This window comes from Lygodium microphyllum, chromosome 3, assembly GCF_053477565.2.
Source record: "Lygodium microphyllum isolate KBCC chromosome 3, Lygodium_microphyllum_v1.1.10, whole genome shotgun sequence".
NCBI lineage: Eukaryota > Viridiplantae > Streptophyta > Polypodiopsida > Schizaeales > Lygodiaceae > Lygodium > Lygodium microphyllum.
In genome coordinates, this window is record NC_141137.1 from 104,803,344 (window position 1) to 104,827,105 (window position 23,762).

Here is a 23,762-nt window from a genome sequence, read left to right on the forward strand (position 1 = left end):
CTGCCAACAGTTTAAGGAACGCGTTGATTTTGTAAGAGATTGTTCTATTTTGATATAGAATCTCTGTATTCTAGTCTTTATCACTTTTTGTTATTGTGATTCTATGAGTGAGGGCAGTGTATGATTCTTATTCTATAATGTGGTTCATTTTCACTGTTATCAGATTACTATCAATCGAGGACTTGGTTCAAGAGTTATAACTTTGGATAATCCAAGGAACCTGAATGCTCTTACAACTTCTATGGTACTATAGCGAAGTTCCATTTCTAGGTCAATTGTTTACATCATTTGTTAAGAATATCCCTAAAATTTTGCTATGGTGCACAGGTAACACGGATGCAAAAATTCTATGAAAAATGGGAGAAAGAAGAAAATGTACATATGATCCTTCTTAAGGTGAGTATCTTTGTCAATTTGGTAGAGGAGGCCATGTTATGACTGTGCAGTGCAAAGGTCAGCTCTCTGTCAATTTACTTCATGCCTTATGTATTCTGAGTGGAACGTTGGCTTGATAGGGTAAAGGGAACGCATTTTGTTCTGGTGCAGATGCGAAAGACTTGTACAGATATGGTATAGAAGGTATTTGTTTCTTGATCCTGATAAAGTTCATTAGCTCAAGAGTGGACAATGATATTGACATTGTTTTTTCAAAAGAGCACTTTCACAAATGAATTTGGGACAAACTGGGACTGAATTTTGTGTGCACCCTTGTGTCTGGTGTTCTGGAGGGGTTTGCTGGGGTAAGTTAGATGAAAAATCTTCTTCGTATACGTAAGTTAATTATATAAGTTTTTGGAAGGGAGATGGTGACAAAGAGAATGTGATAGGGAAAGAGGTAGAAAGGGTACTGAAATCATCTCTCTGTGAGCAAAATTCTTGAATGGATGTTTATGTTCAAAATTGCAAGGTGAGAATGATGTAAAAGCTAAGGAACCAAAGCGAGTCTGGAGCTGCTGATGAAATGCAAAAAAATGTAGTGGGGATAGAAACAGGGAACAGCTGCTGCAGGCTTAGGACCAGTGGAACAAAGTGAGTCTGGAGCTGCTGATGAGATGCAAAAAATAATTGTGGGGATAGAAACAGGGAACAGCTGTTCCTAAGGAATTGAGTCATACCCAACTTCACAAAATTACTCTTGTTCCAGAACTGTTCTAGTTTGATCAAACAAAGGAGACATGCTTTCAAGCAACATTATTGCAGACTTGCTAAATAAAAGAAAGTACAAGGTCTGAAAGAAAGTGATGCAAGAATTTGTGGACTCCAATAAAGTTGATAAAAATTACTATTCAACAGGCATTGGATGAGAGCGACATGCCTCAAGATGGTCTCTCGATGGTGTTGAAGCTTGAGTGAGAAAAGCCCTAGGCACCCTTGTCTTCATACTCCATGATCCACCATAGTGATTCAAAGCTCTCTCAAAAGAGAATGGTACTGCCCTCTGATCTCATAGTGCACTATGCACTTGCATATGTAGTGCCCCTATATATAACCCTACCTCCACTCTGCATTGCTGGCAGATGTGGTGCTGTGGTGCAATGCCCTTGTATCTCCCTGTCTTTCTATAGCTGTTGTGACGAGGTGCCTCTCTGGCAAATAGCGGATCTGATACTATGTGAAAGCCATGTGTCTAGGTATGCTGGGTGTGTGACAAATCCATCCTGACAGAGCTGTAAGAAGTGTGCCTGGTACTATTCCATCTTTGTGCCCAACTGCTGCAAGGGGTTCATCCAAATTCTCTCTGCATCTAATATCACAATATCCATTTGATCATTCTGTTCAGCTCTGGGTGGCTTGAGTGTAAGATGAGGGCAGTCCATGCTAAGTTAAATGGTGGCCACATGCATGGTTACTACTGGCCTGAGACATAATGTGTAGACAAAGCTCAAATAGATGAAGGCTGATAATACTTTCAGTTTTAGGCACACTAATTTTTGACTATATGTTTTTGAGTCTGTCACTTGTATCTAATGTGTGGTTAAAATATAAATACATTCATGTTGGGGCGGAAGCTGGTAGTAGGGTGCTGGTTTATATTATGATCTGTTTGTAAGTTGTTCTACAGTGGAGAAAACTTACTAGCTCTTGCTCTGGTCTTTATCCTGCAGTTTAATTAAGTTTAGAGGACTATGCAGCATGGGATTTGATCTGCCTACTTTTCTATATGCATTTAAATCAACCGTATAGCATGCTTATGGTTAGTTTTTTTTGCAATAAACACATCTAGGTTCTCTTTTGCCCTCTTACTTTGCTCTTCAATGCATTCTGTTTGTCATATGATGGTCAATTAAAGCATTTTGGGATGATTTTGTATGAAAGGTTGTTTATTAGGGCTGAATGAACTTAGACACCAAAACTTAGATCATATTTGAAGCATTCTAAAGGGCCATTTTCTCATGCTTTTTATCTGCTTTGTAGGAAAATTTGATTCTTCTAAAGAGTTCTTTAGGGAGCTTTATAATTTGCACTATTTGCTTGGAACTTATAAGAAAATGCAGGTATGATTGCCTTCATGGTTTTATGATGATGCATGCAGCTTATTTGTAAATATTCATGGAGACTTTTACTTAGTGCTGTTTGACTCATACAGGTTGCTGTTGTGGATGGATATGCTGTTGGAGGAGCTTGTGCATTAACTGCATATTCACAGTTCCAGTTGGTGACAGAAGAAGCTGTATTATTTGCTTTGTTAAATTTTCAGTTTGAATGTAGCTTTGTTGTATCATTACCAGGCTTTTTATTGGTTGAACCATGGTTTCTATGCATCTGGCCTGAAAACTGTTATATTTTAATGTTTGATTGCCTTATATGTTCTGAAGTGTTGAACTGTTGATAAGTGAATGTTCATGTCAATTGATGTCATTTTTCGTTCATTACCAGGCTTTTTAAATGGTTGAACCATGATTTCTATACAATTGCCTAAGTCTGGCATGCTGATGATGATGGCTTCTGCTCTTTTCACGTCTGTAGCTTAAGCCATAGCAAGGTCACTACTTTTGTACAATGATTGTGTACTGGTGTCACTTGAGCTTGCTTTAGGAATCTCTTCAGCAAATAGAATAAATAGGTCTATGGGATATAGAGGGTTACCAGTTGGTTGTGTTAGTGGTACCTCTGGTTGAGCATAAAAAATATGAGGCTGAAGATGTACAATTATTAGCAGTTTATATCAAAATCTGATATGTTCTGGTTTCACATAAGCTGCCCTTGCATTTTCTTCTTCTAGACAGCTGATTGATCATTTTGTATTAATCCTATTTCCTACTTAGCTGCCCTTTCATGCTGAGCACCTCTCTTTCTGAGCTCCGTTTTCACAATGTCTTTTGTTTTTGCCGTATATACGCATGTTTTTGCTGCATTTGGTTTTTGTCTTCTTCAAATCACTTTGTAGAACAGTTGCAACCCTGTTGTTGATGTGCATGGCAGGCGTTTCTCTCTCCGGAGACACATCTTGGTTTTCACCCTGATGCTGGAACCTCATTTCTCTTGTCATGCCTGAGGGGTTCTTTTGGTGAGTGGCTTCTGATTTCTCATGTGGGAGGGTCTAGGGCTTCTTGTAGTCTTTCTTTAGATGGGGTATTAATTTCTAAGGCTTCACCTGGCTTAAATTTAGGGAGTTTGACGGTAAGATTAATTGTGCAGGAGAATATTTGGCGTTAACTGGTGAGAAGCTGGATTCAGTTGATATGATCATGACAGGTCTAGCACGTTATCCTATAGCTAGGGAGGTATGACTATGATATGAAGGAAACTCACTTGTCTGTTCAGGACTTTTTGAAAGTTGGCCTTTGTTATTTGTTTTAAGCAGTGTGCTGTGCCATTTGCACAGTGATATACAATGCTGTGCCTAGAGTGGCCATTGTTAACCGGGGCTTTTATGCAGAGGGTACATGAGATCATGTTTCACTTGCAAACATTGGACACTGATGATATGGAGGTTGTAGATCACATTTTGGGAGGATTTGAAGAGGGTATTGATGTGGACCCAGATAGCTTTCTGCACAGGTGCTTTTGTTGCATTTCACTTTGTAACCATCTCATTCTGTTCTTCTGTATAAATGAAATACTTGTACGTTTTACTGCTTTAGGTATTTGATATAGTTACTGTGAACCCTGCTCGTAGCATCTTTGATTGCTGAAAGTTGAACTCATAATGTACGTAGCTTTCTAACAGTCAAAATTTTTAGAAAGCTTTAAATGCATTTGTTTGTTGTAATGCAGTTCTATTCAATCAGATAGTGATGGTCAAGTTCATGATGTTTAATGGTTCAGAAACTGTGTTCAAACTCATTAGGAAGCTGCTGGTCAGAGGGCGCCAGTTTATTTGCCTCTGATTTTGGCCACCTGGCATTATTTACTCGGCCAATTGCTATTTTTTGGCCATTTTGATGCTAGTCAACCTGATCCAATTTCAGGCATATTTTGTGCCTATTTATTTGTGGGCTCCCTCAGTCAATTCATTCACTTGCAGTCTTCTAGAGCAGGTCCTGACGGAGAGAGGGAGTCAGTGTGAGTGCCCACACAGCTGGTGACTCATTGTTGTACACCATGACCATCTCATGTTTGGTATATGGATTCCATTTCCTGAGCATATCTCAAAGCTCTCTTTTTGCAGTGTTCTTGTGTTCTCTCTTTGCTTTTGTGCATGCAGTCTATTACAGTAGTCTTCTACGTTTCCATCGCTACACCACCTTCTAACATGGTATCAGACATCCATGTTAGGTCTTGGAGTGCTGCTTTCTGTTGTTGTGGGTCTGCGAAATGTTGATTCTCATCTTTCCTAACTGGTACTGCCTAGGCGACCTGTGTCTGCTGCAAAATGATCAGATTCTTGCCTACTGCAGCCTGCATTTTGTTATCAGCTCCCTACACTTTTATTTTCTGCATTATTTTATTACTGATTGGTCTGTGTTTTACTGTTCAGCTGCTGCATTTCATGCATTTAATGCTCCTTCCTGCTGGATGACATCATTTTCAGGATTTTGGCAGTGATTCTTGGCTGTTATTTTCCTGTTTATTCTCTGTTTGCTGTGTTTGATCAGGTTTTCTTATTTCAGAAGTTATTTTTGTGATTGCAGAAGCGATTATGGTATGTGGTTTTGAGGAGCTATTGAGTGGCCCTGACTTCCCATTCCTCTTCAACTGATGGAAACCCTAACAACCATGAGAAAGTTGTGCTTAGATGGGATTTGGATGATGGCCATGCATATTCCGCTCTTTTTTGATGCATGTCTAAAGAGGTTCTAATGGCGGTCACCTCTTGCATGACAGCTCTAGTGGTGTGGGAGAAGCTTCAGATGTTGTACGAGGCTACATTGACCATATGTGCAATGATCCTGTCAACTCTAGTAGATGAAGTTTGAGCCGAAGGACACTATCGAGTCTTTCTTACTTTGTGTTACATAGGTAGAGGATCAGCTTTGGCACATGCAGTTCACGCTTTCCTTTCATCTTGTGAGGATTGTGCTCTATTGGCTCGAACTCGAGTTTGATGGAGTAGCCAATGCTTTGCGGGCCTAGACATCATAGATAACAAGCAATTTCACTCATATGTCCTCAATATTGCTCAAGCATGAGGCATCATTGAGATTATATGGGAGGTTTTCATTTGGAGACATGGTGGCCATGATGAGGCATTTGCAATCTCGGAGAGGGGTGACGTAGAGATGAAGTTGAAGACCTAGTACTATCATTGTGGTAAGAATGGTCATTTGCGCAAGGATTGTAAGGAGTTAGGAGTTTCGAGAGGAGGATAAGAAGAAGCAAGATATGGACTCTTCGGATGTATCATCCTCATCTTGATTCGACTTTGACTCGGATCCTCCAGCCAAGGTGAAGGCTAAGGCGTGGAAGGGGTTCTCCCGCACCCTATCAAGGCTCAAGGCTCAAGCCTCTCCCATTCCCTCTCTCTTACTCTTACTCTTTCAACTTTACCCCACCTCTCTCCTTCTCTTTTAAGTTTCAACTTTCAAGTTTCAAGAGTCAAGACTCAAGCCTCTCTCTCTCTCTCTCTCTCTCTCTCTCTCCATTCATCATTGGCACCATGACTCATGAGAAGCACGATACCTTCAATTTGCATGCAATCCATGTGGAGAGGGACGCAAAGAAGTTCAACTCCTGCCATTGGACGTCGAAGTATTACGAGAAGTGCTATAGAAGTGGTGCAACCTGGTTTCTCCAACATCTTTCCAATATTGGGCAAGTTGCTCCATGCAAGGAAATCCCTCAAAACATTGCGGATGAGATTCTCGCCAAGATGAGATGGGGATCCACAAGAGGAGGAAGTGGCACGTCGGCACCAACTCATATGCCCACTAATGGGGAAGCATCGAATGTGGGCGTATCTATGGGAATGGTCTTTACCATTGATGGTGGTGAGTGCTCCACATTTACATCCGGCTCCGGCAAAAGATAAAGAGTGGAGGCTCATGTGGCACCGGAGAGACAATTCTCTCTCTCTCAAGCTCCCAGTCATGTGCGTGGATTAGTTGCCTTTCTTAGAGAAAGGCAACAACTTGTGACATTGAAATTGCATGCACAATGATTGAGTGCAATCTTGCATTCAATGTCCTAAAGCAAGAGCAATGGATGAAGATAGTAAGAGCCATTGCCAATGTAGGTCAATGTGAAGGATGGACCGGTGTCACATACAACGACATAAGGACAAAAAAGATTGATGGAGAGAAGGAGAGGATTGATAGAGCCCTTGTTCCCAGAGCTCTTCTTTCTATTCATGTCCCATTGATAAAATATGGTTGCTCCATTCTCACCGACGGATAGAGTGATTGTAAGAAACGGGGCATCATCAACATACTCGTCTCATGTCCACTCGGCGCTTACTTTTTGTGGGCTATAGATACTGATAAGAGGGGGAGAAAAACGATAGGCGTATTTATCTACCACCACATTCGGCAAGCTCTACTCTATGGAATGAGTGGGATGAGCATGAGACAGAGGAGGCCAAAGCCATGCAACGCTTGTGCCTTAATGAGCAATTTTGGTAGAAAGTCCATGCCATTGTCATTGTAGTGACTCCCTTTTATAGAGTGTTACGTATGAGTGATTGCGAGGGGTCCACTATGGGCCTTCTCATTTACTTCTTTAGAATGGCATTGCTGGAGACACGTGCTTGCACGATGATCACAGAGACACAGCGTACACATGTTCTAGAGATAGCGGAGATGAGATGGGCATGGATGCATAAGCCTGTCAATGGTTTTGCTACATTGGTACATCCAACCTACAAGTCGCTGACAGTCATGGATAATAGAGAGCTGTGTTCGGACTAGCCTGTTTATTTGACTCGTGTGGTCCCTACGGATGACCACAATGCAGTACTAGAGCGAAGATGCTATATAGATTAGAGAGGGCATGTGGCCTTTGTTTCTCCCGCTTATTGGAAGAGAGAGTTACTTATGAAGCTTTTATTTTGGTGGCAAAACTTTGGATACACATTTGAGACCCTTCAATCCTTAGCCATGAGAGTCCTTGCTCAAGATTGCTCTTCGGGTGCATGTGAGAGAAACTAGGGTACCTATTCTCTCATTCACTCGAAGATTCACAATTGGCTTAGCACACGATAGTTAGAGTGGCAATTGGCTAGTCTATTACCATACTAACTTAGACATGATGAGAGCTATGGGTAGTCCAAAGCAAGTAAACACTTACCCATAAAACTTAAAATTTGTTGTTTTAAACTTCAAAGTTTATCCTTTACAATTTAAATTTTAGCATTTACAATCTTATATGCACTGTGTAGGTGAATGTTGATACATATAAGTTGACGGGTGACACTCTTCCAAGTGTATATCAAGAGATGGACGAGGAGGATATGATTTTTGTGGAGCTCTATAGAGAGCTTATAGCATCAAATACTTGTAACACTCACAATCAGCATGCTCATGGGCGAGCAGTTCGAGTAGGTGGTAGCAAGGGCATGGTCATCTGCAACCCTCCAACATGGAGGAGGGGCGGTTTGAGTGGCTTGCAAACATATGTAAGGCGAGGCTCACAACCCAAGTCTCATGATGACATTCTCCCCTTGCCTACATAACCGGCACCTAGAGAGCCATCATTGGATGATGATGGTAACCGCATTAGTGAGGATGGGTACGAAAGTGTTTCATCATCCGATATGGAGGAGTCATCTTCAGATTCTCTTGAAGATGGTTCTAATGATGATGATGATGATGATGATGATGATGATGATAGTGATGTCTCATCATAGATTCATAGATCTTTCTCTTTTTTGTATCGACTATCATTGTATCCACATCCCACTATGATCCATCATCCATGGACCACGTATATACTAGACTCTAGTTGTATCACAAGTTGTGCGCAGCCCATACGACCGCGATGGCCACCCTCACGTATGCATCTTATTTTGTAATGAGTGGCTATTTCCACTTTAAACATATGCATTGTGTTCTATCATTCAATGATTTATTGTGTTTTCTAAAATCATGTTATTTTTTTCGTACTAATATCGTACCCTACCTTATAAAATCATAAGGTACCATTTAGTATTATATTTTATCGTACCATACCGTATCATACCTTTCATACCTGACAACTATAAGAGAGAGAGAGAGAGAGAGAGAGAGAGAGAGAGAGAGAGAGAGAGAGAGAGAGAGAGAGCACGCGTATGTGTGTGTAATGTGGCAGGAGCAATTCTAACATGCCTTGAAGGCATAATCCACAAATCCAAGACTTAGAGGGTGGACTTAAACTTAAAGATGATACAAAGATGGAAACAATCCTGGGTTGGATGGTGGTAAATTGGAGTCAATGATGGCTAGATAGCAGATGATCAGTGGTTGATGGCTGAAATCTGCACGGTAGAGTGAGAAACCTGCACACAAGGATGGGTTGAATGGTGGGCAGGGTGTCTATTTATAGGTGCAAAAATATCCTCCCAAATTAGGGTTTTGCTTATGGGACACAAAATCTCTCAAGGACTACATGCCATTTAATGAAACTTTTGTTAATATACATGTTTAGGGCTGTTTTAAAGAGCTAATTAATTTATGATCGTACCATTGCTTGAAAATAGAGAAGAATCATAGTAGCTCTCTATGTCTGTCAACAATCCCTCCCATAACAGATTTCTCGCACCAATAGCGTGCATAACCAACAATACCTTTGAAGATACATGACCATGGATTCCTCGTCTCCAGTCAAACCATCAAAGTGTCCCCTCATGTGAGCTCAAACTATGAGCCAATCCTGCTCTTTATCAAGAAACAACCCATCACGAACCTAGATGTCAATCCTAGCTCCAAGATTCCAAAACCTATCAGACTTGAATCGATGTGTCGAGGAATACCCCTCTCTAGCTCCTATGCACCTATATATCTCTATAGACGAGGCTCAACATGCCTACCTCACCACCCTCAAACACTCCCTCTCTAGCACTAGAGTCTTGAGGAATATCCATGTCACTTGTGCTAGAAAGCAATAGAGGAAGGGGTAGCTAGCCCCTTCCCCTTCTCTAAGGAGAGAGTGAGAGGCTAGAGCTTCACGAATCACAAATCAATTCAAGATCCAAGAGAGGTAGATGAGAATGGCAAATGCTTGTTGAATTGGTGTGGAAGCATGGAGGAGATGGGCACCTTTTGTAGATGAGAAGGGTGAAACAGTCAAAGAAGGGTCAATAGTCAAACACTCAATAGTCGAAGAGTCAAATAGTTAAAGAGGGGTCAGTAGTCAAATAACACTGCTAGCTGGATGGAATCCAAGGGAGGTTGGGGGAGGAGTGCATAGCTAGAAAAGGGGGTGGGCTGAAGTGTCCAAAGCTACCCCAAACACCCCCCCCGCCCCCCCACCACCCCCACCCCACCCCAGGAGATGCGGTAGTCAAGGTTGCCAGGAAAGGCCCGATTTTTTGTACGAATTTGTATGGATACGTATCGCATTGTATGGATGCATACACATATATGCAACAAGGACATGTGATGGTCTTAGGTGACTTAAATGTGCATATTGGACGTATGCAATTTCAGCCCATAGTGCGTGATGAGCTAGATAAGGAAGAGGTTGTGGATGTAGATGCACGTTGGTGTAGACAATTTGAGGATACATACATTAACGCTCATGGACGTGCTTTGATGGATATGGTGAATGGTTTGCACATGCCGATATTGAATGGTATGAATTGTTTCCCCAATACTGAAGGATACACGTGCTACTCAGCTAGTGGAGGTTCCAGTGTGGTAGACTATGCAATGGTACACATGAATGATTTATGCATGATTAGAGAGTTTTGGTTAGGTGAAAAACATCCAGAATTAGATCATATAGCTTTGGGCTTGACACTTGATATTTGCCACCATGTAGGACATGTACAGGACACAGTAGGTATTGGTGCATTCCGTATTGATGTAGACAAGAAACAAGCATATGCTGGTCATGAAACCACAGCCTTCCTTCTTGGAATGGGTGGTGATAACCTGATTTAAGAGTTAATTACAACAATGAATAAATGCACATAAAATGAAATACACACTTTACCATAACATTCTTGGACAGTAGACACCCTGTTGGCCCCAAAATTGACGCCCCTTGCGGTATTTCTTTAGCTTTCATTCAATTGGAAGGAGTACAACTTGAGATTTTTCAATCTCCTCCTGCTAACCAATTGCTCTTGCTGTCATAAATGTCTAGCAAGCCTTTTGGGTCATTTGCTCCTTGTTTCCCCCAGGACTTCTTCTCCAATTCTTGGCTGGCGAAATGCTGCCCCAAATCAATTCGGGATGGGTTGGCTCCTGAAATCCCTTGATAATCTTCAATTATCAGCTGTTGATTTCAGTCCCTTGAGCCTTCAATATCTGGCACGGATCCCAAGGTGGCTGCTAAACCCTAATTTCTGCTATGAATTAGGGTTTACTGCAGAAATTACAGATCAGCCCACCAAAAATGGCTGAGATCTCCTTTGAATGGCTGAGAATTGCTAAGAATGGCTGAGCATAGGCTGAAGGAGATGAGAGAATACTGTAAAGAGAAAATTCTGAGATTTGTCGTGAAGAACTGATCAAAATCAGCTGCTGCCCTGCTGTACCAATCCCAAACGGATGCACCAACAACAATAGGAGCATCAAAGAGTGTGATATTCAAGAGAAAGTGCATCAGTAGCAATTGCCAGCTTCCCAAGGTCAAGAATATGCAATCTCCATCACCCAATGGTCTCCAATGGCTGGGAATTGGCCCCAAAAGCTGGCAGCAACAGTCCAACATCTCTTTCCAACAGCTCCAAAATGAAAAAACGAGATTTCCCTCTCCCTTCAGCCCTATTTAACCTTTTTTCCACTTGCATGGGAAAGTTTTGCCAAGTGGCAGCTTTCTTAATCCATTTTTAGCAACTTCCAGCCATTTAATTAATTTTCAGAATTAATTAATTCTGAAAATTAATTCAGCCCTTAATCCATGCCCAAAAGATTGACATTGCTCATCCAAAAATTAATTGGCTAGGGCATCTGCAACCCAAAGTGGTCCCATGCATTAATTGACCCTTGGACAAGCATTAATCCATTAATTAATGCCTAGTCCCTAGTGTCACCACTGACACTTAATGGCCAATTAATGGTCCTAGGGGCAAACTGACACCAAAATTCACCTAGAATCTAACAAGTGTAACTTGTTACAACTTTTGCCTTTGACATCTTTTTCACAGGGTCCTTCGGTCTTCAACTGTGAGAAAGTAGCTTGCACCTCACATGTGCATCTTTTAATTGCACATTTGATTAATCCTTTAATCAAATGTCAATTAAATATAAGCAAAGTATGAGATTTTCACGTCCTCGTGACAACTCACTTGATAGTCTTATGAGAAATCTTACTAGGAGCACATGGGTTGATCTGAGAGATGCAATGTTAAACACGGCTATAGAGGTTTTTGGGAAACCAAAGAGCAGCCACAAAAATGTCAAAGGATTGCCATGTAAGAAATTGTTTGATGATGAATGTAAGGCTGCAGATAGAAAGTTGAAAATCCTCCCTAAGGGACAAGAACGAAGTGAGGCAGAAAAACGATATAATGCTCTCACGCATAAAAAAGAGACGACGATATGTAGTGGCCAAAGAAACTGAAGATGTTAGGGAGTTAGAGAAATGTCCAAGGCAAGCATGGAGAAAATTGCAAACCAAAGGGTCAAATGTTATGGGGGATTTTACAGATGCTGACATGCTATCGTATGTTACAAAACTTTACATGCATAAAGTGGTACAACCCATCAAATGTGATGTACATACGCAACCATTTAGTGCTCTATTCACTTTAGAAACATTGGAGGCAGCCCTTAAGAAGATGGCTAGTGGAAAAGCATGTGATACTTTGTAGATGAATGAGGAGATGTTGAAATGGACAACAAAGGAGATGAGATCGTTTATGTTGCATGTGATACATCATACTTTTGCATATGGTTTTCCCCAAGAATGGCAGGAGAATTGGATACAACCGTTGCATAAGGGAGGAGATCGCAATTTTCTCACAAACTACCGCACGATTATGGTCAATTCAGCCATGGCAAAGCTATTTAGCACTATCTTGAAAATGCAATTGAGTAAATGAGTAGAAAGTAATAACAAACGAGCTTATGGACAAGTAGGTTTTCGCCTTGGTCATAACACCATAGACCATTTGGTTACTTTACATGTGCTTATGGATGAGAGTCGGCTTGAGGGAGCAACCTTGTATTGCTGTTTTGTGGATTTTAAGAAGGCTTTTGATACCATACAAGGGGTTGGCTTATGGCAACGAATGCAAGAATTAGGGGTCCCAAATGATATATGCATGGGAATTTACAGGATATCATAACGAGTGGTGTGCCGTCTCAGAGGTCGCAATGGGCAGTCATACAAAGTAGAGTAGAGTAGTTTATTAATGTCCACGGAAGGCCAAATTATGACCCATGGGACCTTTCCAGATATACAATGGTTCTCCTCCCCATGGTAGGAAAGGGTAGCTACGGTGAAAGAACGATCTATGCAACGTGGTTCTCCCAAAAGCGTAACATGTGAGTGATGAGAGCCCCTAACTTCGATATAGAAGTAGTGGTCAGAAACTGGTGATAACTGTGGGAGTTTTCGCTCAACCGCCGAGACCCACGGACCGCTTATCGTTTCAAGCGTTCCAAGCGGAGCACTAATGGCTACCTCTCACATAGCCGACGCGCCATCCATATCTACGGGTGTAGTGAGTTACCTCCATGCCGTTCGAGTTACCTCCTCTTCCGCGCACTCCGGTAGCTCTACGATTCAAGTGCAAGCTTCAAGCAAGCTCCATCCTCAAGCTCCACGCTCCAAGCTCCATCATCGCGAGCAAGAGAAGAGAATAGAAGAGAAGAGAAGAAGAGAGGAGAAGATGGAGAGCTTCTCCTTCCCGGTCCCTCACCCTCACACACTCACTCCCTCACACTCTCACACTCCCTCTCTCAAGCACAAGCTCAAGCAAGCAAGAAGAAGAAGAAGAGGAAGAGGAGAGCCACTTTTGGCCACACATAAGAATGAGCTTCTCATTCACTTTTCAACTTTATATATAAAACCCTAAATCCCTTTTGGGCGGTCATCCCCTTATCCCCTTTTTTACATGGCTGGCCGTGGCCTAGGCCCTTTTTCCCATTGTCCTTCTATCTTCCTAGTTTCCTTTCCACTGCCCGTCTACATTTACAAATTGCACGGGTGAGAGCCCGGCGCTCCTTAAATTAAATCATGATGCGCTTGCGCTCTTTTACAAAAGTATTGACTTGGTGCTTTTCCTTGTGCGCCTTTTTCCCTTATTCAGGACTTTTTTGCGCTTCTTGTGTTTCTAGATTTTTCTTGGCGCGCCTTCGTCTTCCGTTTCACTTTTGCCTTGGCCTTGTCTTCTGCTTTAGCTTTTCTGGATTTTCCACCTTTGTTCATTTGAGGGTTAACAACAGCCCATTGCGACCAGGAACAAATCTATGCTTTGTTCATACTACATATCTTTTAGGTTACTTTGGAAATTGCATATTTCCTAAATTTCTTTTGCCTTGTTCTTATATGGCATAACCTGTACACTTGTCCATTGCACGCCTAGTGTCAAATCCTTTCTTGCCACTCCAATGGTCACCGTGCCAAGAACCAGGGATATTAGAATTAGAGTTTATTTTAATCAAATAATTAAGTTAATTTCTCATTTTGGTGATAATTCATTAATTTCTTCACGACAACATTATCTAGAAAGTGCACAAGGCTTGGGATCTCGGAAATGAAGAGAGAATGTCACACATAGTGCCATAATAACTTGTTTTGATGAGAATCAGGTCAAAACCAACACCATACCTTGTTGTATATGGAGTAGTAGAGTTGCTCAATGGATTCCCCATGTTGAGAGATGAAGATTGGTTTTTGTCCTTACTCCATACATGTCTTCAACTCATCTTTTGTTGTGGATACCTAGAAGTTTTATAGTAAAGAAGAGAACAATGGTTTTTTTCTAAACTTGTATTGCTCAAATGAGAGAGAGAGGTCCCAAATAGCCAAATCAATTTTTCAAATAAGTCACAAGCTGTTCACTAATCAAAATTCAAATTTAATTAGGACCTTATTAACCAATGACTGATTAATGATAAGTAGGCTGCTCATTGGATGAAACTTAAGTAGCAAGCTTGCTTTACAACTTAAATGAGATGCTTGTTAGGAGAGGCTTTCAAATGATCATTAAATCTTAGAAAACTTGCACATTTTGTAAGTTTCTTTGGAAATTGCACATTTCTGAAGTTCCATTTGTAGTGTGAAATCCTTCATTGCCGATGCAATTATCACCATGCCAAGAGCTAGGGATACTAGAAATAGAGCTCATTTTAATCAAATTGTTACGCTTATTTCTCATTCTGATGACACAAGCTCTTATTGTTGAATACCTAAGGTTTTTGGTTTTGAATGTGGATAGGGTTGGAAGGGGGTAGTTGCTTTGTCTGTAAGATTTCAAGAAATGGAAAGGCTAAGGAGTATTGTTATGCATTGAGAACGATCATCACCATCGGGATAAGAGAGATGAAAAGGAGCAATATGAGGACAGCAAGAAAAAGACATTGTTCAGGTTAGATTCTTTTTTAACATGGGGCAGGTATCAAGGATAGTGGTCATGCAGCTCTTATTGAGATGCAGCATCTTGATTTGGACTTTGTGACTTTGGGAAGTGCCATCTCACACCCCTTATTGTCAAAAGGGTGGGGGACTAGGGTGCACGTATTTTTCCCATTGCTGGCTAGCGTGAATTCTAGAGCATATTCTTCTTCAAGAAGAAATTTCTATAATCAAAAACTTGTCAATGAAGGAAACCAAGGCCAAGTTACAATACCCGCAAAAACAAGCCCTACATAGTACAAAATAGTCCTCTCCAATTGTCCAAGAGATGAAGATTGCGATAGAAGCACGTGTAATTCAAGGAGGGAAAGCTCTACCATAGATGAAACTTGTGAGGAACAACCATAGCCAAGGTGATAGCTGAAGGTGATTGAAACTCCACCTAGGGAGAGAAGCCAGTATCTTTGTCTCCATGGTAGTAAGACTAAGAAGGCATAGCCACCAAGGCATGGATGAAGTTTTACTGCCCCGGTCTAGGTAGAACTAATAGATCTTGGATGTCAATGCTGAAAAAGAAGAATAAAGAAGGCCGCAACCCTCAATATGGTGTGTTGATGGCTGTGGTGTGGAGGAAGAGAAACATGGTTCTCCCATGAAGGATGGGGGGATGGAGAGAGTGAATGCAATCCATAATGAATGATCATGATAGCTTGTGACCCCCTTTGAGTCCACCTTTGAAGGGATCTAGGGGATTTAGGAACTCATGGATGATGTCCTTTGGGCAATTTAGGGCAAGGGGATGTACTATTAAGAGTATCAAGGAAGGTATTTGAGATTGGGGTTGTTGTAGAGGAAGCAAAACATAGTCCTCTGAGTAGGCTAGTAGCATCAGAAGAGTCATAGCCCAATGCAATAGAAGCCAATTCTAGTGGAGCATTAAAAAATCATCTAACTTGCTTGAAGGAAGCAGATCTGTACTCAGAAGCAATACGTGGAACCTTTATAAGAGAAGTGGAAGGTGAAAAGCAATTGAGCGTAATCTCAAGGTGGGCAGAAGAAATTAATTTGTACCTGGAAGCAATACGTGGAATCTTTATAAGAGAAGTGGAAGGTGAAAAGCCATTGAGTGTCATCTCAAGGTGGGCAGAAGAAATTGAGTGTGATCTCAAGGTGGGCTGTGGTCTTCTCGAAGAGAAGCTACTGGCCTTGTATAACCTTTTGAAGGAGACCTTGGATGTGTTTGCATGGTTGTACAAGGATCTGAAGGGGTTTGATCCCACTGTATGTCAGCATCACACGTGCTTGTTAGATGGATGGAGTTAGTGAGCTTATAAGAGAAGGCCCCTTGAGATATTACAGTTGGATATATGAGAGTGGGTCTAGAGGGATCCATTTCTCAATAGTTGGATATTATAATTGGATATATGAGAGTGGGTCTAGAGGGATCCATTTCTCAATAGGCTATGCGATTTGGCCTTCTTTGGCTACACCATTAATGGCCACTTCTTAGTGGCATAGATAGGGCATCTAAGATAATTTATTGTTAGACTTTGGAGTAGGCTAGATGACAGGTTTAGGCCTTCAAAGATATCCCTCTTCCTATGACTATTAGCTCACAAGGGCTTAGTAGTTGGTACATGGCTTGGGTATTGTAGGGGTCCAGTAGTGTGTGAGATGTGGTGAGCTCAAGGAGACATAGAGATTGCCTATGGGACTATCCTAGAGCCTAGGAGATATGGAGGAGAGCCCTCGGTATGTTCTTTCATGGCACAACAAAGACCATGGTTGTGACTTGGACAGCTGTAGCTTGGTTCATAGATAGAGGGCAACCAAGGAGTTTCAGGGGAGCCACTTCTTTCTCATTGTTGGTCAGTGTCTGTGCAGATCTTGATTCCCCACTCCAGATTAGTCGGCATAGATGGGAACTGATTGCTAGTTTTATTGTTTTGTAGATTTGGACCATTAGGTGCAGCCATAATATAGACCACCAGGATATCTCAACTGCAGACTCTTTAGGATTTGGACAGAGACGATCCATTCTCTCTGTGGGAGATGGGAGAGGGTGTAGGGTGGCTCTGAGAGAATGAGGAGGTGCTGAGATGCCTTCTTGTGGACATAAGACTCCACCACCTTTTGGCACACAGTCCCTTAGATGGTTTGGCATTATAGCCCACGAGACTGCTTTTTCATGCAACCATTGTATTTGTGATGAACTTAATCATTCTCCACAGGGTTCTTTGTACTTTTTATTTTACTGTTGGGGGATCTTCTTGGAGGTGTTATTAGTAGAATATTCTTTTCTTTGGGGGAAAAAGAAAGAAGGAAAGTCTGTTGTAGACGACTGCTGGCTAATGGTGACAAAAACATCAGATGATGGTTGGCAGCCTTCTGATAGCTAGGAATAGCAAAATGCAGAGTGCAGCCCACGGTAGATGAAAATGACTGCTCAAACTAGTGCAAAGAAGGCTGCAGCAACCAGTGGACAGCTTGTAGCAGATCAGGAGACAAAAAATGCAGCAGTTGTAATGATGACTGCTGCAGCTGAAGGTGAGGGCATCTAGAAGCAAAAGGCAGGTGGGCACCAGGTCGACAAAGGCAGGCAGCTGCTGGGTGACAGCCAAACTAAGATGGTGACAGGTTGAGGATGCTCTGAGTGGACAGCAGCAGCTTCGTTGTGATAGCATCCACTAGGCACCTGCAAGAGGAAGGAGGGGCAGCACCTCAAGAAGTAGAAGAATGATTGGAAGAGATTGGAAATGAATGACGGTGACTAAGACCATGACAAAGATGCCCACAACATGTGGTTTTAGAGGGGTTTTTTGGGCATTAGTCCTATTGTGCAAAATAAAAATCTTTTTCACATAGAGAAAGCTCTTTGGGGCTGATTTGAGGAGCAAAAAATATGCTGAATGCTTGACAATGAATTGTGAATGCCAGTCCTGAATTTGGTGGCTCAATACTATGTTTGAAACTATCATGCAAATGACAAATGAACTTAGAAATGAGCGCAGATGAACAGAATGAAACTCTATGAATAAATTGAGTATATGGAGGTATAAGATAGAAGGAATGCTGAAGGAGAGGAGGTTTTCCAACCGCGAACTGTTCCTCAAGGGCATGGGCTGAGGTATGCTGGAGTATGTCTTACTCTCCTGAACACAGCAAACTACCAAAATCAATGCCCAGTGGAGAAGGAAAGGGTCTGGGCAGAAGCATGGCAGCAGGAAGGTGCAGCCAAAACACTGCAGTTCTTGGAGCTGTCAATGTTGCTGAGGCTGAGGAACACTGTAGACTGAAAGAGCAGTTCTCTGACTAATGGATGGAGAGGCTGAAATGCAACAGCAGATGATGTTATACCAGCAGCAAGCTGCAAAACAGAGCTTTCTGGTGACTCGCCAGTTGCTTGTGATGGAAATTCCAGTGCAGGCTGCAAAATGCAGCAGGTATGGATGTTGACCAGCAGCAAGGTGTGAAGATAGTACTGAACAGTTGCAGAAGCAGTCATCACTCTTTCTCTCTCTCTCTCTCTCTCTCTCTCTCTCTCAGATTAATTATATTACCCTATCATATTTAGGTGGTAAAATGGCTATATCAAGGATTTTGTGAACCTAATTGGCTACTTCTGCCATTGGATTGTCGTGCTGTAGGACTATTTTAGGGGGGACAAATGCCTGTGCTGAGGATTTCGTGAATGTAGATGGCTACTTCTTAAGCCATTGGATGCAATATCATGGCCTGTTGACATTATTGGTCATCTAACATGCCCTTTGGCTTGAATATCTTTTGTTGGAATCTGTGGAATGGGCCCTTCAAGCGATCAAGGAAAAGCTAGATCATAGTGGCTGCATGTCCTTGCAAAACTCCAAGTATGATGTGAGACAATGTCTGATCTGCTGTAGACTTTGTCCACACTTTAGAGACATTGTAGGGATTGTTAAATGCATAAGTTTTTTCATACATGCATGTGAATAATGCATTGTTCGAGTACTTGATTCAATAATGCCTATAGTGCCAAACCATGTGTGGCTGAATCTCAGGTCCTGAGAAAAGCATCTCTCCTTCTCATAGCCTCCAAGCTGCCCTCTTATCATTCTTTTCTCTGGAAAAAAAACGACGCTTCTAGAAACTTTGGCCAAAGAAGAATGCATGGTTTCAAATACCATACTTGATTAGAAGTTTTTGTTGAGAATGTATCAACTGTTGTAGATTTTGATGTTTTAATCTCCTTCCTCTTTTGTGTGGCCTGCACACTCTTTCTAAAGCCTACAGCATGCATGCAAACTTTAGATTGGATGAGTATGCACAAGTTCTGTTGATCACCTGGATTGACCACAGTTTGGTCTTTATTCCACATAGATTAAATATTTTCAATCAGTCAGGCATTTCCTCTAGATTGTCACAGATTGGATGGTATTGATCAATTCCAGTTGAAGTTGTGTAAAAAATGTTTTCTGATTGTAAAAAGCCTGCCACATTTAGTTATTCTTCAAACCATTTAAAAATGTTTATGAAGAAGCAATGGGTTAGAACTGTGGTTTAAGTACAAACTGTGTACATAAACTTGACAGAAGACACATGCTGGTTTTACAGGGCTGAGGCGATCAATAGGTGTTTTTCTCTTGAAAGGGTTGAAGACATAATTTATGCACTCGTGAGTTTCAAACAACTGTTTAAAGCATTTATCCTTTTGTTTTTCTGACTTTGGTCATCGAATCAAGTAACTTTGGAAAATGTGGCCAACAATTCTCAATCTTATAGAAATAATAGAAATACTAGTGTATCCTCCTGATTTTCCTTTTTTGCATGATGGTATCTTGCTATAGTTTCTTTATAGGTACTTCTGTTACTCTTAACTACTTCTTCATCTGACATTATCTTGATCTCAATATCGATAGATCTGCGAACTGCCAAGTTGAGGTGTAATCATCCCCCCACTTTGCCTCTGGCCTGGACAATGTTTCCTAAGACATCGTCTATTTTTGTACCAAGAGTTCATCCGCGATTGATAATGTTGCATTTGGAGCTTGTTCTATTATGGAGCATTTAAGATGAACTTTAAGCATGAGAAAAGGAGAAGTGAATCAAATAATGTTTCTTTGCACCTGTATTTAGAAGAAGGCCAAATAATATTTAACATTGATTACAACTGTTTGAAGACCTCCTGAAGTAGTGCAAAGCAATGCAGCGATCCTTCTAAACCCTTCAAACAAGTATCCACAATTGGACTTGTGAGATATGGCTCAGTTTAGATGTATTTGCCATTTACTCCAAAAAGTTTAGCATCATGTTCTTTACCTTTCATTTCCTTGCAGGCAGATTCATACATTGACATGGCAGTTTTTGAGACATTCTTGTTGCATGCAGAGTTTTGTATTGGAATCTGATCTGAATTTTAGAACTTCCAACTTTCTATTCTTGCACCTTCAAGACCACAGTAGCAAGGCATAATCAAGATGTGGAATTCAGAGAATCGTTCCTATTTTTGTGTTTTTGATATCCTTCAGATTCCAGATGCTAGATACCTTTCCTTGTTATTTTGAAGGTAAGTGCCTTCCAGAATAGCACTAGAACAGTCTCAGTTACTGTCTTGAATCTGATGGGAAGGAAGAATCTATACTGGTCAAGGGGGCTAGAGCCATAATGGAGTGCATTAGGGAGGTCGTACCCCCTGAATGGAGGACTGACACTGACCGATCAGGCATGGATTGGGCTCGTTATCCGAGGAGAGATCCTTCTTGCAGTGGTAGACACCAGCAAAGAGAGAGTGTTTACTTTCTTAGTGGAGATGGATGGCAGACTTATGTCAGAATATCTGGATTAGTCAGAGTTGATGGGATGCTATTGATAGAGGATTAGAGTTGTGGCTCATTGTGACAGGACTTGGTACCTTGGCCCAGACTCTCAGACTTGTATGGTAGATGGATGGAGACATTGGGCAAATAAGAGGAAGCTGCTATAGAGACTCCAATGGGATCCTGGGGAGTGGGTATGGAGAGATCCATTTGCAGAGACACTTTGGGATGTGCCCTAATTTGGTTATACCACTAGGTTGGGGAGGAGGATACAGATGAGTAGGATTAGAGCAGTGCCAGCTGCAGCTGAGCATTGGACTACCCAGGGTATATCACAGCCTTCCCTTGCAGACTTTTGGAGGAGATTGGAGGACTGCTCTAGACCAAGAAAGATTTCACTCTTTCTTTGGTTACTAGCACATAGGATTTTGACAGTGGTGGTATGTGGCTTGGCTATGGTAGAGACCTTGCTCCTTGCGCTAGATGTGCGGAGCATGAGGGGACGCAAAGGCACTGCATATGGGATTGCCCAAAGGCTCAAGAGGTCTAGAGGAGAGCCCTTATGATGGTGTTTCATGGTATTATAGACTTCATGATTGCTACGAGGGGCATGGTTGCTTGGGTCATAGACAGAGGCCCAGCTTGTGCATATGAGGATGTACATGAGTGTCACGCCTATTTTATTTTGGGGTAGCTTGTGAGCAAGACTATCATGCTAGATTTCTCAGATAGTGCGGAATCAGGGGCATTGTCACAGATGAGAGCTCATAGCTGTTGGGAATAAAGGGCCCTCGTGCCTTTTATATGTGCTCGGGTGTGAACACGCCCCTAGCACACTTGTACTTTCATATATATATTTATCTAAAAACCTAAAGCGGTACACTCGTCATTGTACCCACAAGTTGTGCTCACTCTTACTCTCTACTCTGTACTCTCTCTCTATCTCTTTGTTGCTAGCAAGCACTGCGTGTCTCGATCCTCATGCCACAGGTGGGAACAAACTTGTATTAGAGCTCGCAGGTTGTGCACGCTTTCCGGAGTTGGCACCAATCGTCAGCATTTGGCAGGTGTAGGAGAGGTGTCGTTGGCGAGGAGAAAGTGTTGTAGGGTTGTAGGTGGGTAGGTGGACGAGCAGCAGACGGCAGTTTGCAGTTGTCACCGCAGGCCAAGAGGTCACACTTCAGTCAGGCGTGGACAGTTCCAGAACTGCACGCAAGTCAAAAGAGTTAGAGCTGCAGACAACATGTTGCAAAACGTGTGGCGCCAAGCGACAAGATCGGTGCGTTGTAGGCAAACGTAGCTTGCCTTACAAGACCAGTCAACGGGCAGGTGTGTCCAACGGGAGTGTTGGAGTAGGCAGGCGGAGACCATGCGACGGCAGGTAGGCGACGAGGCGGCAACTTGCACCCCCAGCGCGAAGGGAAAATCAGTTTTTACCTCTCTTTCCTAACGGGGATTCGCGCGCGCAAGCATAGTGTGCAGATTTAGGCCCAGAAACTTGGGGCTTTTCCAAATTGAGTGCTGCTCATGCAAAATTGAGGCATCTACGTCAGAAATTGCAGACATTGTGCGGGTTTGAATTGGGGATTTCACCAAATTTATTGAAATTTTACTAAATTGAGTGAAATTTCTCAACATTGGACTCATAAAAGTTGGGGCTTTTGCTGTATTGGTGAAATTTTGTTCAGCTGAGTCAGATTGGCTGACATTGGTGCACATTTGGACCCAAGAAATTTGGGTCTTTTGCAAAATTTTACTAATTTTTGTCCGTTCTATGCTTCGGGAACATGTATTAATGCAATCGGGACAGATCGGTTAGTGAAATTTGGGGGTTTTGCTGAAATTGCTCTCTTGGGGCTTTTGACCGTGCGTGTCAAATTTTGTGACCGTGGTTGCATGTGCAACAGAAATTGCAGCTAAAATTTGGGACTTCTCATGTAATGTGATGTATTTGCCCATAAAACAGCTGTAATCAGCTGTGGAGTGCTGTAGCACAAGGTTTAGTGCTTCTGAAAATTTATCTGCAGATCTGAAATTTCTGCTTCTACGTGATTATTTATTGCTGGTTGGTCCTTGTTTTGTACCTTGGTCACTTGTGTGATAGTTTGGGCCTACATTTACTGAATTTTTTGGTCACATTTGGGCTGAAAATCATGGCTGGCAGTAGTGACAACAATAATCTCATGCACATAACTTTGCAGTCTGGCAAAAACAGTGCTACTATATCTTGTTGTTGAAGAAGCAGGCATAGCCGATTAAGACCAAAGGGGCAAAGCCTACAGATTTGGAACAGGAAGATTGGGATGAGTTAAATGAGCTTGCACGCTCAACCATCGAGCTATCGATTTCTGATGCCTTGCTATATAACATTGAAGGTTTGGATTTTGCATATGCTATTTGGACTCGACATTGGAAGAACTGTATGTATAGAAGAGTGCCACAAGCAAAGTGTATTGACTGAAAAAGCTTATGGATTTGCTTATTCATGAGGGTATAACATTGTCTACTCACTTGAGTGAGTTTAACTCCATTTTCAGCCAGTTGGTTGCCTTGAAGTTTTTGATTGATGAAGAATTTAAGGCTACGTTCTTGCTTTGCACTCTGCCAGAGAGTTGGGATACATTCAGGACTGCTATGAGCAATTCTAATGCGATTCTTTTGTATGCTGATGTAGAGAGTGCTCTACTCATGGAAGAAATGAATTGGCAGAACAATGCATCCAGTAGTCTTCCAGTGCTTTGCATACTAGGGGCTTATCACAGCAAAAAGGCAAATCTGATAGCAAGGGACGTAGTAAATCATGTGGCAAGGATGTTGAATGCCATCGTTGTGGCAAGAAGGGTCACTTTAAACGTGACTGCTACAAATGGAAGAAAGAGAAAGAAAAGGGCAGAAGACAGTTGATAGCAAGGAAGAAAAGAAAGA

General features: G+C 41.9%; 1 protein-coding gene across 4 annotated transcripts in view; it reads left to right on the forward strand.

The window, feature by feature from the left end:
- The window catches only part of LOC148038702 (3-hydroxyisobutyryl-CoA hydrolase-like protein 5), a 77,663-nt gene that overhangs the window by 38,254 nt on the left and 15,647 nt on the right, over positions 1-23,762 (forward strand). For all 4 annotated transcript variants that reach the window (XM_087674437.1, XM_087674429.1, XM_087674436.1 and 1 more), the window contains 9 exons: positions 164-244; positions 328-396; positions 516-579; positions 2,416-2,495; positions 2,588-2,671; positions 3,424-3,508; positions 3,640-3,725; positions 3,881-4,002; positions 19,636-19,696. In XM_087674437.1, the coding sequence (XP_087530563.1) occupies positions 164-244; positions 328-396; positions 516-579; positions 2,416-2,495; positions 2,588-2,671; positions 3,424-3,508; positions 3,640-3,725; positions 3,881-4,002; positions 19,636-19,696 (732 nt within the window). The remainder of the gene's footprint in view (positions 1-163; positions 245-327; positions 397-515; positions 580-2,415; positions 2,496-2,587; positions 2,672-3,423; positions 3,509-3,639; positions 3,726-3,880; positions 4,003-19,635; positions 19,697-23,762) is intronic.